The 15,180-nt window shown below is 41.7% G+C and overlaps 1 protein-coding gene across 8 annotated transcripts in view; it reads left to right on the forward strand.

Annotated features, from left to right (window-relative positions):
* KDM6A (lysine demethylase 6A) overlaps positions 1–15,180 on the forward strand; it is a 242,894-nt gene that overhangs the window by 208,814 nt on the left and 18,900 nt on the right. For all 8 annotated transcript variants that reach the window (XR_009762780.1, XM_061627506.1, XM_061627503.1 and 5 more), the window contains 4 exons: positions 741–855; positions 2,616–2,803; positions 9,390–9,531; positions 13,879–14,005. Coding sequence is in view for 7 of the 8 variants with exons in the window: in XM_061627506.1 (XP_061483490.1) it covers positions 741–855; positions 2,616–2,803; positions 9,390–9,531; positions 13,879–14,005 (572 nt within the window). In the remaining variant the exon portion in view is untranslated. The remainder of the gene's footprint in view (positions 1–740; positions 856–2,615; positions 2,804–9,389; positions 9,532–13,878; positions 14,006–15,180) is intronic.

Consider the following 15,180-nt stretch of genomic DNA (forward strand, 5'->3'; position numbering starts at 1 on the left):
GTGATGTTATTACTCAGTTCTCTTTACATCAACTTTGTAAGGTGAACTAGTAACCTTATGCCCACTTTGCATATTACTGCTATTCTCATCAGAAGTTCACTATATGCATCAAAGTTCTTGAAATAGATTTTTGAAAGATCCTCATATAGATTTGATGAATTAGATAAGCTATAACTTGCTGAAATAATTACAGTTTTAATAGTATTAGAATCTGACACTTCTGATTTCAGCTGGACTTGAACATGTCATTTTTGGCCAAGGTGCTTGCATGGGTTGTGACAGTTCAAATTCTGGTATTCCTGCATGAAACTGGTTATTGTTTTCCTTCAGTCTGGCTTCAGTTTGGTTTTGGGACTGAAACTGCCTTGAGCTAGGCTTTTTTATTTATAATTGATTTACTTTGTATTATAGTTTGTCAGCTACCTTGAATATCAGATATAAAATGTGGGATATTAATTCTTTAAAAACAGTTAATTAAATTAATAGAAGAGTACCAATGCTAGTCTGTTGCAGAAAAAACAACAAAGAATATTACAGCATTTTAAGGAGAAACAAGTATATATTCTGATATGAAAATACCTTGCTTATAAAATCATATGCCACAATAAATTTGTTAATCTTTAAGGTACCACAGGAATCTTATCATTTTTGTTTGCATGTTATGCTCCATATTTTTACAATGCCCTGCAAACATCAATCATCACTATTATTGTTTTGTTTTTTTTTCTTATTAATTTCAGGTCATCAAGAAAATAACAACTTTTGCTCAGTCAATATAAATATAGGTCCAGGTGACTGTGAATGGTTTGTTGTTCCAGAAAATTATTGGGGCGTCATGAATGACTTCTGTGAAAAGTACGTTCAGTATTTTCCATCGCCATATGCTGTGCTTCCAATTATTTTACAATCCACTCTATCACTAAACTGTGCTATTGTGATGTTTATTTGGTAGGATATATTGGTTTGGTTTGTCCTAGTATGAGGTTGTCAGTGTGATTCCTGCAGGTAGCAGTGTGCCCACCATCTCCTATGCGCTGCCTGCAAAAGGTCTCAGTAAACATCCCCTCAAAAATCCACAATGCACAAAATACTATTTGCTGTTCCTACTTCCAGTGGTTCAGCCTCTCCTAACTGAAATCACACATTTCATTGGATGCCAAGATTGGATGCCTACCCTCCCTTCCATTCTGAACTGAGAAGAGGTACAAAAAGCATATCTCTGTGAACAAGCAGGGCAGTGGCTGATACAGGTGCCTTTTCCTCCATTGATGGAGGTTGTGCTATTTTGTGGCCCTGTCTCTTTTTTTGTTCTTTTAGATGTGGCAGCTATTTTGTGTTATGCCACGTGCAAAAAGCCCCAACCCCCTCCCCCAACTGCAGCCATTTATGATTGGCATCCACGACCCTATCTCAAAATTCCAAATATACCCACTGGCCTGAAGAGGTTGGCAACTCCTGTCCTAGTGTATTACTTGTTCATCTCTTTCTTCTGCCACCTTCTATGCATTACAGTGTAAGAGCAGTATTAATGTAGAAATGCATTATCGTTGTGGGTAGAATCTAAAGAATGTGAATGCAACTGGTTCTTCTAGCCTATGGGTGGAGAACCTGAAGTCCTCCAGTTGTCATTGGACTCCAACCGATCATCCCTAGGAGCATGGCCAATAGTCAGAGATGATGGGAGTTGTCCAGCATTTGGATTGCCACAAGTTCCTCATCCCTGTGGCAGCCCAAGAGTTTTTGGGCTTGTGTTCCTTGGAGAGGAATTTTTAATACCACATGGCAAACATTTTGACTGAAAGGATCATATGTGATTTGGCAAGGGTGGGGGTCTGCTTTTCAACAAAAATAATGCAAAAATCCTATTAGCAAGCCCTTGGACATACCTAAACTAGTTGTCCTTAAGAATTGTAAGTAAAAAGTAATAATCAGGACTCTGATCCACAACAATGGCATGATTCTCCATTACTACACCAGTGTAGGCAAGCAGCCAAGCCAATGCAAATCTTAGGCATACCTGTTGTGGAGTCCATAGTTGTTGGACCACTCGCAACACCTTCTGTCCAAATAATAGGATCCCTTGATACTGTGACTCATTGCTAGTGATTATTGCAACTTCTTCCATCATTCACATGATCACTAGTTGTTGCACAGCAGCTAGACCGTGTGGATAAGTATGCCTGTCAAACGTCAGATATGCCTGGGGCTTCCTGAGGCTGAAAAATCTAGAAAGCATCAGCAGAACAATCTTCATTGTTATACAGTGCAACAGAGTTGTGGTTGAACCCTGTGATGGTAGCAGATATTTTGCCACAACGATTGTTGAAACTGAAACTGTATTCCTGGAAGCAACAATGTACTTTAAAAAAAATGTATTTGGCCCAATGAATGCCCCTCATTTAGTCAATTTCCTGTCCACGTTTTGGGATGTAGCAGTTCGCTTTGGCTTGGAGATGTCTACAAAAGTGAAAGTTTACTGTCTGAGCAAGCATACCTCTTAAGAGTATTTATAATAATCTTTTGTCCTTTTATTACTTGAGTAGAACATTTTAGAATGACTTGTGTGTACAGAATATTTGTTGATAATTGTTTAAGTTCATCTTTTCCTGTTTCAGAAACAATATGAATTTTCTTTTGGGCTCTTGGTGGCCTAATTTGGAAGATTTATATGAAGCCAGTGTTCCAGTGTATAGATTTATTCAGAGACCGGGAGATTTGGTGTGGATAAATGCTGGGACTGTTCATTGGGTTCAGGCTATTGGCTGGTGTAACAATATTGCTTGGAATGTTGGCCCTCTTACAGGTAGGATGATGTCTCTTACAATTACATAAATATTCAGGCTGATTTCACCAACACTGAAATCTCATCTTATAGATTGTCCACATTTACAAAACATGAAGCTCCTAGACTGTGAGATATTACAAAGGCAGAAACTAGAGGAATATGTATGACACCTCTTAAAAACCATTTTGAGAAAATTCTAAAGGAAATAAAGCATTTTTTGAGATCAACCCTCCAATAGTATTCTTAAAAAGTAAATATTTGTAATAGAACAAATTTGGATTTTATTTAGGAATCTGTGAATGGAATAACATGGCAGTACCGTCCACATTCACATAATTGTATCTCAGTTTAATAAGGCAGGATATGAACAAGCCCTGCGCCCGTGTATACAGCCTCTTTGCTCCTCCCTTCATGGCATGAGCAAAGTTGTCAATTAGCCATAGTTTCCCATTTTCCCCAGGTAGCATGCCATCATATGGGCTATAATGCCATCTAGCATCCAAAGCTGCAGTTCATTCTTGCCTTCATCCGAAGCAGTTCTCCTTACCATTTGTGTAGTGAGTTTTTGTCTGTGGATGTGTGAGGAGCGTGAGAGTGCTTTATGGTGTGGGGCTATGTTCTTTTCCTTGGCTCCCAAGCTCTAGAATCATTTGACGATCCCGGCAGTGGATGAGCCAATTTCTGGTTTGGTTACCAAGTCTCTTCTTCCCAACGAAGGGGACTCACAGTTCAAGGACTCATCTGAATGAAGAATGGACATTGCCCTTTGTAACAGCCATGTGTCTTGCCAATAGGCAAGAAAAAGATTCTTTAGAGTTTCAGAAGGCAGTGAACCACACTGATGGAAGAAGATTAACTGTTTTATTAGAGATAACAGGTTGCATGCAGGCAGTAAAACAATAAAACAGAGATGAAAGTGGCTAATGAGCCCTCCCCCCGGGTCTTACATTTGCTTTCAATTGCTGGAAGCTCCAAAAGCAGCAACGGCAAGATCCCTATGGTCCGTTTCTTTGTACAGCACCCATCGGTCTGTACTGAAGCTTGCTTATCAAGATCTAGGGGCTTTATTTATATCCAAAAAGAGTCCCTGAACATGGGCACAGATTTGCACTTGTGTTTTTAATTTGCCATACTTGCTGGGATGGTTTTAACACTTCTGTCTTTGTTTATTATTGCCTTGAACTTTGCTGTAGCTTGGCCTGAGAACACAACTGTGAGGCTGTGTTCTCAACCTTTGGTAGAAAACATTCTCTGATGAGCTCATTAGAATCCACTGTCTGTTTTGGTTAATTGAAGGCATTTTCCCAGCTTTTTGTCAACATAAGCAGAGTGAGAACATCCTACCCATTGAGCTTACTGACCTAAACAGAGCTTCCCAGACTCCTGTACTATGCAAGGAGCCAGAGAAAGCAATAAACAAACCCACCTGGGCCCCAAAGCAGGAGTGTGAGACAAGAGTATGAGAGAGGGAAATGGAGCATGGCACCCTAAATCTCCTCAATTTCATCTAGATGCCTTCAGGATTCAGTTGCCAATACACCATGATACAATGGTCTATTTTATCAGGGCTTCATGTGCAGTGTCTATATTCACTAGAGCTTCCATAATGGGGTTGGATGACCTCCTAGATGACCCCAATCCTGATCTTGCCAAGATCAGAAGGGTTCTTGTGAAGCTCCACAAGTCAGCAGCTTTTGTGGCTGATGCCATTCTAGAAGCAACACAATTTGCAACTTGTGCTATGTTGGCAGATGTAGTAGCATGGAGGACTCTCTGGCTTCGACATTGGGATGCTGATACTATGGTTCGAGCCAACCACTCTATGGCACCCTATATGGCCACTATGTTATTTGGAGAAGAGGCCCTCAAATCTGTCTTAGTGGACGCTAAGGATAAGCAGAAGCTGGGCTTAGCCACGAATAAAAAAGAGGACCTGAGTTCATTTAGAAGGTTTGCTCCATACCATTCCTTTCAGCCATTTCGAGGAATGTGAACTTGGGGGAATGGGCGGCGATTTTTGACACCCCCCCCCAAAGGTGCTTGGTCCAGTCAGCAATTCCACTAGCATCTTCAGCACCAGGGCAAGCCTGGTCCTTCTTCCTCCTCTACAGGAAGGGCAGACCATCAACAGAGACATTACTGACACCATCCCTGTTGGAGGCAGATTCCTTCATTTGGCAAAACATTGACACCGCATAACAACAAACTCTTGGGTAAGAGACCTCATATCTTATGGCTACGAAATAGATTTTCATCCTGTCCGCCCCGCCCCAGTCCTGTCTCCAGGGATGGTTGGTGATGGAGGAAGCCATACAGCACCTTCAGGACATAGCACCCATAGAACCAGTGCCACCCAATGAACGTTATGTAGTGATCTACTCTGTTCTTTTTGCAGTCCCCAAGAAAGATCTCTCACGGAGACCTGTTCTAGTTCTCAAGTTTCTGAAAAGGTTCGTGAGATATCATTGCTTCAAGATGAAGTTCCTAACCTCTATCATAGAGGCAGTACAGGAGGGGGACTTCTTGGCGTCCATCAACTTGAAGGAGGCATATCTACATGTACCAATCTGCCCTGCCCACAGATGCTTCCTGAGGTTTGTGTTTGGCCACCACTATCCAATATCAGGCCCTGCCATTTGGCCTCTCATTGTCTCCAAGAGTTTTCACAAAGGTTATAGTCACCATGGTTGCCCATCTCTGACTCCAGGGTGTCCACATTTGTCGTTATCTGAACAACCTACTGGTCCAGGCAGAATCCAGGGGCTTTACTTCATGTTTGTCATACGCTCTTAGCCTTGAGGGACCATGGGTTCCTAGTCAATCTTGCGAAAAGTCATCTATCTCCTACTCAATGACTTCAGCACCTGGGAGCCATTCTGGACTCAGCTCCAGCCATGATCTTTCTATCACCAGAGCAAATCTCAGCGATCAAGGACATGGCATGGCTCCTGATGCGCCACTTGACAGCAGATGTGACGTTACTGGCAAAAAGCCCTGGGCATGCTCATATCAACCATCCATATTGTCCCTTGGACTCTTCATCATACTCTTCCACTCCAATGGGCCTTATTGCCATTTCAGTGGGTCATTGCCAACTCCATGGACCAGGTGATTCGTATTTCCCCTTCACTGCAGATTTCCTTCCAGTGGTGGTCATTATTATTATTATTATTATTATTATTATTATTATTATTATTATTATTATTATTATTATTATTATTATTATTTCCATTTATAGACTGCTTACTATCTAAAAGATCTTAAAGTGGTGTACCATAGAATACACAAGGTACAATAAAAACATATCAAATTAATTTACAAAGCAAAATACATAAATATCCATATACATGAACCTAGTATAAAAGTCAGAATTCACCAAGGGAAGCCCGTAAGCCGCCCTCCTCACTCTATAAATGTGTCAGAAAGCTGAAATTATGTTGACCATGGAGGAGGGCGACAAGCAGGTAAAAAGTTATTGCTCCCCTGGTGCAGCTTGCTGCCATTTCTCTTGCCTCTCCTTCCTCCGGGGGGGGCAGTGGGAGCACCTGCCAGCTGCGAGGCTTGAGTCCATTGTTCAGAAGGTGGAGCATCTCTCCAGAAGGCAGGTTGTGATCAGAGAGCAGGACGGGCTTTAGCTGGGGGCTAAAGAGGGTGGCCATAGTGTTGATGGGGGACTGCATGTGACCCCCACAATAGGGAAAATCAGAGGCCAACTCTGCCTTGTCTGCATAGCTCCAGTGACCGGTCCTGTGGCCAAAAGGACCTGCCTCCAGCCCCCCCCCTCCGAATCTTCCTCGCTGGTATCTCTGTCTGCACCAGCTAGTTGGGTGGCCAGCGGCAACAGCAAGAGGAGGTGGTGGTGGTGGTCTTTAACTGGAAAGGGGGCTCCATTCCGAGAGCTGGACAGGACTGTGCTTACAACAGATGCCATTCTGATTGGCTGGGGGCCCCACTGCAAATCCCGCTTCACGCAAGGCCCTGTACTGACCACGCCACCCATGGTTCTCAGATCTCCTCGCCTTATCAGTAGCAGATCCATGGACATTGCCAGTGAGGCTGGATTTTCTCTCGCAGGGACTGATCTGGCATCTGGATCCAGGCTGGGTGAGTCTGACAGCTTGGCTTTTGAGCGGACACAGTTGATCCACACTGGCCTATCAGAGAAGGTTAATGATACCATTCTGGCCGCTAGGTGGCCATCGACTAATCGAATTTACCAGAGTATGTGGTCAGCATTTTCTAGCTGGTGTGCCTCCCATGGTCTACAACCTTCTAAAGCCACAGTTCCAACAGGTATTGCTGTTCCTTCACAAAGGTTTGAAGATGGGATTGAAGCCCAACACCTTGTGTCTTCAGGCTTCTACTATCTCTTTGATCTTGTCTGTTAGTTCATCAAGTATCGCCATGGGCTCACGTCCTCTGGTTAAACTCTTTTTGAAGGGAGCTGCTTCACTTGCTCTGGCAGTGTGTCATCGTTTTCCGTCCTGAAGTTTACAGAAGGTGTTGCAAGCACTACAGTGCCCTCCATTTGAACCCCTGGGGAATGTGTTTCTGCAGGTGCTTTCTTTCTAAGTCCTTTTTCTAGCGGCTGTCACTTTGGCTAGACGAGTCAGAGTTGGAAGCTCTTTCATCAGCCCACCAGCTCTGCATTTTTCATAAGGACTCAGTAGTTTTACATCCGGACCCAGCTTTCGGGCCCAAAGTAAGCTCTGCATTCAGCTGTAACCTGGACATTGTACTCTTATCCTTTTGTCGTAATCCTGTTCACCCACTCGAGAACGCTTGGCACTGGCTGGACATCTGCAGAGCCCTCAGGGTCTACCTTTGCCATACCCAAAGCATATGGCTAATGGAATCCCTATTTGTATATTTTCACCTGAGAACTCTGGGGAAGAAAGTGGCAAAATCCACCTTATCCTGTTGATTGCGCACATGCATTGCCCTGGCATACAAGTCACTCAAACTTCCAGTGCCTCGCAATATCACAGCACATTCTACCAGATCCGCAGCTACCACAGCTGCGCTCGCAACAAATGCACCGCTGGCAGATATTTTCAGGGCAGTAGTATGGTCTACTCCATACTCATTCATCAGGCATTGTAAGATAGATCGCTATGCCTCTGCTGATGCTTCTTTCAGGAGGCGTGTTCTGCAATAGGTTGTTTCACAAGTTTAGGCGGTGGGTAATCCTTCCCTACTAGAGCTGCTTTGATACATCCCATGTGATGGCATGCTACCTGGGGAAAACAGACCATTAGTCACATTTGAAAGGTGGTTTTCTCAGGTATCATGCCATCATGGCCCTCCCTGATGGAGGTTGCCTGGGTGTATTATACTGTATCACTTTTTCATATATGGTTTTAGTGGTAAGGTTACTTCAATTTCAATAAGTTTATAATGTGTTAATGAGTCAAGACCAGTGTGTATGTGTTCTGGCTGTTGCTGCTCCTTCGTTTAGGTATTTGTCCTTTGCTTTGCTGTTCTGCCTGTTCTGTTTATGACAGCTGTTTGGATCTCTCACTTCGGCTTCGTCACGCATGAACTGGAGTGGGGCCAGAAGGAACAGCCCGGGTCTTGACTCCTGTGCATTCTTGCCTTCGGATGCTAGATGGTGATATAACCCACATGATGGCATGATACCTGGGAAAACCACCTTTCAGGTGAGACCAGTGGTCCATTTTGTCTGAATCAGGAAACTGATTACCAGTTTTGGAAGAAACCCAAGGTTTAAAACCATGGTTTTGGTTTGATATATTGCCTTGTTTCAAAACTGGTAACCATAATTTTCTGAAACAGAAAACTGTGATGATGGATTAGATGCTTCCTGGTTTAATCACAGCCTATACAAAGGGAAGAGCGAGCAAATGTCATTCATATCTCTGCTTATTAAGACAAGGTAGGAGAAAGCATGTTCGTACACAGCTTATTCACAATCTTCCAAAGTTTGATTGGAGGATGAGGGAATAGGACATCTGAATGTGCCACTTCAGATAATCCTACTTCGTTTTATAAGCAGAGAAATGAATTAGCCATTTTGCCTCCCTTTGCACACTGCCATCCATTGGCATAACAGAGCACATCCTGATTTATCAGACCGTGGTTTGCTGTGATGTCTGAACTGGCAAGCATTTGGAGGGATTGCTGAAACCACAGTTTGCTGGTTTGGATACTAGGGGAGAAGGGAATATGCATGGCTTTTTCTGATCCTCCAAATTATGGTTTGGAGACTGTGGTATCTGAGTGCAGCCATAGGTTGTCAGTACCTGAGGTAAGTAGTTTAAAAAAAATTAGTCTGCAGGAATATGGTTTCTTTACAAAAGGCTCCACTTAAGAAGTGACAGAATTTAATTTGATTTTTTAAAAATCTTGTTCTTAAGATAGAATTCAAACTGCTGAAAGAAAGAGCTTTCACTATCCTTTTCCTCCCATGCCTCCCATATTCATTGTGTGGCATACACAATGAACAATTATGCCAAAATAACTTCTTTGAAAACTGTTCAGGGGTTTTGAATGTGACTATATATACATTTCTTACTTGAGAATAACTATAGTGAAGTTTTTGTATCTAATAGGTACTCTTATTTTCCTGTGCATTTTCTTATAGCCTGTCAATATAAATTGGCTGTAGAACGGTATGAGTGGAATAAATTGCAAAGTGTGAAGTCAATAGTACCTATGGTTCATCTTTCTTGGAACATAGCACGGAATATCAAAGTCTCAGATCCAAAGCTTTTTGAAATGATCAAGTAAGTACATTTTAAACTGGTACGCTTGTTGATTCAGAATTAAATTACTGATTGGTACAGAAGATACAAAGAACAGAGTTCTTGGTGAACCAAACTAGCTATGTCCAACTGATATTTTTTAAAGGGCAAGACTCAGTGTTGGAAAATGTGACAGGCCCTAAGTCTTCAATTGATCATCTGGAAGCTATTTCTAATCACTGGTTTGACCTGGCAACATGTTAATGATAACTTTGCCTTTGTTGCTAAAAGAAATACGCATTTTATATTCATCATCTTTCTGAATAAATAGTGCAACCAAAACATGGCTTACAATAATATATTAAATAAAAATATCACCCACCATTCCCAACACTTCAGTTGTAAACAAACCCCAAGGTTGCTTATAAACAAGGATGACGTATCCATACGTAGTGGCAAAAAAGTATGAAATGATCTGACCAACATGCTTCTTTCTGGTGGCTGTGAGCAGCATTGCAGTGTAGAACAGTGTTGAACCAACTGAACAGACATCAGTGTTTCTTTTAAGCAGAAAGACTAGAAATGAGTGTTATCTGTTTAACATAAGAAGAGGCCACAGGATCAGGCTGGTGGCCATCTAGTCCAGCATCCTGTTCTCACAGTGGCCAACCAGATGCCTATGGGAAGCCCGCAAGCAAGACGTAAGCAGAAGAGCACTCTTCCCTCCTGCAGTTTCCAGCGACTGGTATTTGGAAACATACTGCCTCTGGCAGGGTGGTTTTTTTTTTTCCTGTTCTGATTTTGAATTCTGTATGTGAGTAGCTGTAACTGGGATCATCTGGATCTGTAAATCAAATTGTTGGCGTGGCCATTTGCTAGGGGCAGAGGAGATATACTATTTTCTTTTGTTTCTAACTAGAAGCAGTAGAAGCTTTCTTCTCTGGAATGAAAAGTAAATTCTGAGTAGGATTGGAAAGTGGGTGACACTGTTTTCTCCACTCTTTCCAAACAGTCCTGGCTGTAAAATGTAAGGAAGGGTTGTGATGTTTCTACTGATTCTCTTCCAGTAACAGACTGGTGCTGATACCTTGTACTCTCCCTTTCCCTCCCCTCCTTACATGTGGGCATTACTGCCCCCTCCCCCCAATCTGTTACACTGGTAATTATCTGAGCATTTGTGAACAGAGAAGAATAAGAAATGGAAGAAGTGATTGGCTAAATTGTTGAAAATTTTATGGACGTATGTATACCTTTCAGGTACATACAACTCTGGGGGTGCTCCTGGATCCAACTTTGTTGCCAGAGGCCCAGGTGACCTCCGTGGCTAGGAGTGCCTTTTACCAGCTTTGGCTGGTAAGATAGCTGTAGCTGTTTCTGGACTGGGATAGCCTGACCACCGTTGTCCACACACTGGTAACCTCCAGGTTGGATTACTGTAATGTGCTCTATGTAGGGCTGCCCTTGAGGTTGGTCCGGAAGCTGCAGCTGGTGCAAAATGCAATGATGAGACTGCTCACTGGGGCAGGGTATCGCCAACATGTCACCCCGCTACTGAAAGAATTGCACTGGCTGCCCATTTGCTACCGGGCCAAGTTCAAGGTTCTAGTTTTGGTGTGCAAAGCCCTATTCAGCTCGGGACCAGGATACCTGAAAGACTGTCTTACTCCTTATATACCCAGTTGATCACAGCGCTCTGCAGGTGAGGGCCTCCTGCAGATACCATCTTATCAGGAGGTTCGTTCTGCACAATATAGGAAACGGACCTTTAGTGTGGTGGCATCTACCCTGTGGAATTCCCTCCCCTTGAGTATTAGGCAGGCGCCATCTCTGCTATCTTTTTGGCACCTATTGAAGACTTTCCTCTTTCAACAAGCCTTTTGAGACCTATCCCAGTCTGCATCTGTGTTAGAATTGCTGTTAATGTGTTTTTTTTTAATAATATGTTTTTAACCCTTTTTTAAAGATGTTTTTAAAGCTTTTTTAAAAATATGTTTTTAACGTTTTGTTTTAATGTATTTTAAGGTCTGTTTTTATAATGTTTTAAAGTGTTTTTAGCGTTTCTGTTTGCTGCCCTGGGCGCCTGCTGGGAGGAAGGGCGGAATATAAATCAAATAACAAATAAATAAATAAACTCTGTAATTTTGCTCATCCATGATACAGCATTTTTTGTTCACGTTTTCAAGACATTTGTGAACAAATTAAATATTAATCAAAACATGTTTTCATGTAGTTATTGGTATTAAAGCATTCCAAAGACGTAAGTTTGCATGTGAAGGACACCATGAATCTTCTAAAAGACCCTGCAATTAAAGTGCAATCCAACATTATTCTAGAAGAAATAAAAAGGAGAAAGAGCAGATAATGGGGTAGTGTTCAAAGAGGGAGGCACCTGAAGTTTGGAGGAAACCAAACAAAATACAGAAAAGGCAAGTTAGAAATACAAGCTAACAACAGAGGTGTCAAAAAAACATAGTGGCCTCTTATTAGTACACAGTACCAAGAAATGGTTCTAGAAAGATCATGTTAGTAAATATTTCATGCAGCATTTGTGATCAAATTTTTAAAAGGTTATAATAGGAATGGGTTCTGGAGGTTCTTTGAAAGATTTGTGGGGGAGAATAGGATAGAGGGTAAAGCTGCTGCCAAGGAGGTTTCTACAGGCCAGGATCCTAAAAAGCCACTTGGTCTGCTGTAATACTATGGATAGTAGAGAAATAGATAGAGGGGAGAGCAGAGTGAAAAATAGAGCAGGAAATGATCACACCTAAATAAAGACATGAACAATAATTCTCCATTCCTGTTCCAGAAGAAAGGTAGCTGATGGTACTGACCTTTTTTGGCTATAGATTCCAATCAAGGTTATCCTGCCCACTGGCCCCATCGCTCTGTTATGAATGGTTTTAGTATCATAGAGGAATGGTTGGAATTCAAGTCCTACATGTTAAATTATTTTTCTAATCGAGCATATAGAATGAAAGTAGCTATTGATAAATTATAAGAACAAAATTTGATGTTATATTTCTGTTAATTACAATTATCAGGAACATAGATACATTTTAAAATGTTGAATAATAACTGGTAGTCATATTTAATATTGTCAAATGACAGTATTAGCATATGAAAACTGTTGATTAGATGCTGTTGTATCAGACAATAAAAACACTATTCTTTGCTACTAAACAGCAGATTTTTTAATCTTTTGTCAGCAATAACTTAAAATAGGATTGGGGGGCATATGAACAATGTTGGACCCCATCATTATTGCAGACATAATACCATTTATCACTGTTACTCTCTGGCAATTATACTTTAAAAAAAGTTTTTAGTGATGGGTCAAAGTTTGATTTAGGGAAGATTGAAACACACATTCACAATTTACAAAGTGTCACCAATATGAAGGGAGCCCTGATGCATTGATATTTCAGACAGGATTGTTTTTACCTCATACTGGCTTAATAAATACCTCCATTGCCTGTCAGCCAGTTGTGATTTCCTGCTGCTATCTACTAACCCCCCATCACTTAACTGGTGGAGAGGAGGAGGCAGTGATAGCACTCGGCTCTCTTCCTTCCCCTATTAGAGTGCCTTTCGACTCGGGAGTACATAACTCCCATAGTTCTCCAGAGCCTCTGAACCCAACAATTCTGTTGAACTTGAGGGCCCTGGAAAACATGTTTCAAAGGGCTCCTTGCACCTGAGAAGCTGCTCTTGCAGTGTTCTTCTTGACACTGTAACAGAGGAATGGGAGGCAGAGGGAAACCTTGCTGACACCCATGTTCCACAGTTAAGTAACTAAGGGAGAGATGAGGGCAAGGGGAGAGAGAGATTTGAGGAGACTTGATGGGAAGTTTTTGCAGTCTTCTTACAAACACTTAAAAGGCTTGAGGTTTTTCAAAAACATCTAAGAAAGAACAAAAACTAAGTCTAAGTTGAGTAGACTCAAAGAGACTTCACATATCCATCATTTTTTAGACATCAGGTAAACATGACATGGCTTAATGTGGTAATAGTACAATATACATTAAACGGGAAACAGATCTAGGCCAGCTTATTGAAAAGGCCTAATTTAACGTTCTTTATTGATGGTACATGACACCCCAAAGATTCAACAGGATTTTTAAAATGAGTATATTTGGTTATTAGAAATTCAGATTGGTAGAGTGGACATTTTATGTGATGAGTTGCCCTAAAATTCAAAACTTCTTTCAAGTTTCACAAATAGTTATACAAATAAAGATTGGCATGAAATTTGATGCATTAACAATGCTGCAAAATAATACATTGAAAAGTACCTTAAAAATATGAAATTTGATTATTCAAATTCAACAAGATTTATATAACAACCTAAAACAGCATCACAATGAAAATTAATTCTAATTTCTGTTGCAGGTACTGCCTGTTGAGAACTCTCAAGCAATGTCAAACTTTGAGGGAAGCTCTAATTGCTGCAGGAAAAGAGATTGTTTGGCACGGGAGAACAAAAGAAGAGCCAGCTCATTACTGTAGCATATGTGAGGTTAGTAAAGATATGTGCGCTGTGGGGTAATATTTTCTTACCATTTTAAAATCTGGTTTCTTACTCTTTCTGTTAGACTTCTAAGAACATAAGAACATAAGAAGAGCCTGCTGGATCAGGCCAGTGGCCCATCTAGTCCAGCATCCTGTTCTCACAGTGGCCAACCAGGTGCCTGGGGGAAGCCCGCATGCAGGACCCGAGTGCAAGAACACTCTCCCCTCCTGAGGCTTCCGGCAACTGGTTTTCAGAAGCATCCTGCCTCTGACTAGGGTGGCAGAGCACAGCCATCATGGCTAGTAGCCATTGATAGTCCTGTCCTCCATGAATTTGTCTAATCTTCTTTTAAAGCCATCCAAGCTGGTGGCCATTACTGCATCTTGTGGGAGCAAATTCCATAGTTTAACTATGCGCTGAGTAAAGAAGTACTTCCTTTTGTCTGTACTGAATCTTCCAACATCCAGCTTCTTTGAATGTCCACGAGTTCTAGTATTATGAGAGAGGGAGAAGAACTTTTCTCTATCCACTTTCTCAATGCCATGCATAATTTTATACACTTCTATCATGTCTCCTCTGACCCGCCTTTTCTCTAAACTAAAAAGCCCCAAATGCTGCAACCTTTCCTCGTAAGGGAGTCGCTCCATCCCCTTGATCATTCTGGTTGCCCTCTTCTGAACCTTTTCCAACTCTATAATATCCTTTTTGAGATGAGGCGACCAGAACTGTACACAGTATTCCAAATGCGGCCGCACCATAGATTTATACAACGGCATTATGATATCGGCTGTTTTATTTTCAATACCTTTCCGAATTATCCCTAGTATGGAATTTGCCTTTTTCACAGCTGCCACACACTGGGTCGACATTTTCATCGTGCTGTCCACTACAACCCCGAGGTCTCTCTCCTGGTCGGTCACCGCCAGTTCAGACCCCATGAGCGTATATGTGAAATTCAGATTTTTTGCTCCAATATGCATAATTTTACACTTGTTTATATTGAATTGCATTTGCCATTTTTCCGCCCATTCACTCAGTTTGGAGAGGTCTTTTTGGAGCTCTTCGCAATCCCTTTTTGTTTTAACAACCCTGAACAATTTAGTGTCGTCAGCAAACTTGGCCACTTCACTGCTCACTCCTAATTCTAGGTCATTAATGAACAAGTTGAAAAGTACAGGTCC

Source organism: Rhineura floridana, chromosome 5 (assembly GCF_030035675.1).
Source record: "Rhineura floridana isolate rRhiFlo1 chromosome 5, rRhiFlo1.hap2, whole genome shotgun sequence".
Taxonomy (NCBI): domain Eukaryota; kingdom Metazoa; phylum Chordata; class Lepidosauria; order Squamata; family Rhineuridae; genus Rhineura; species Rhineura floridana.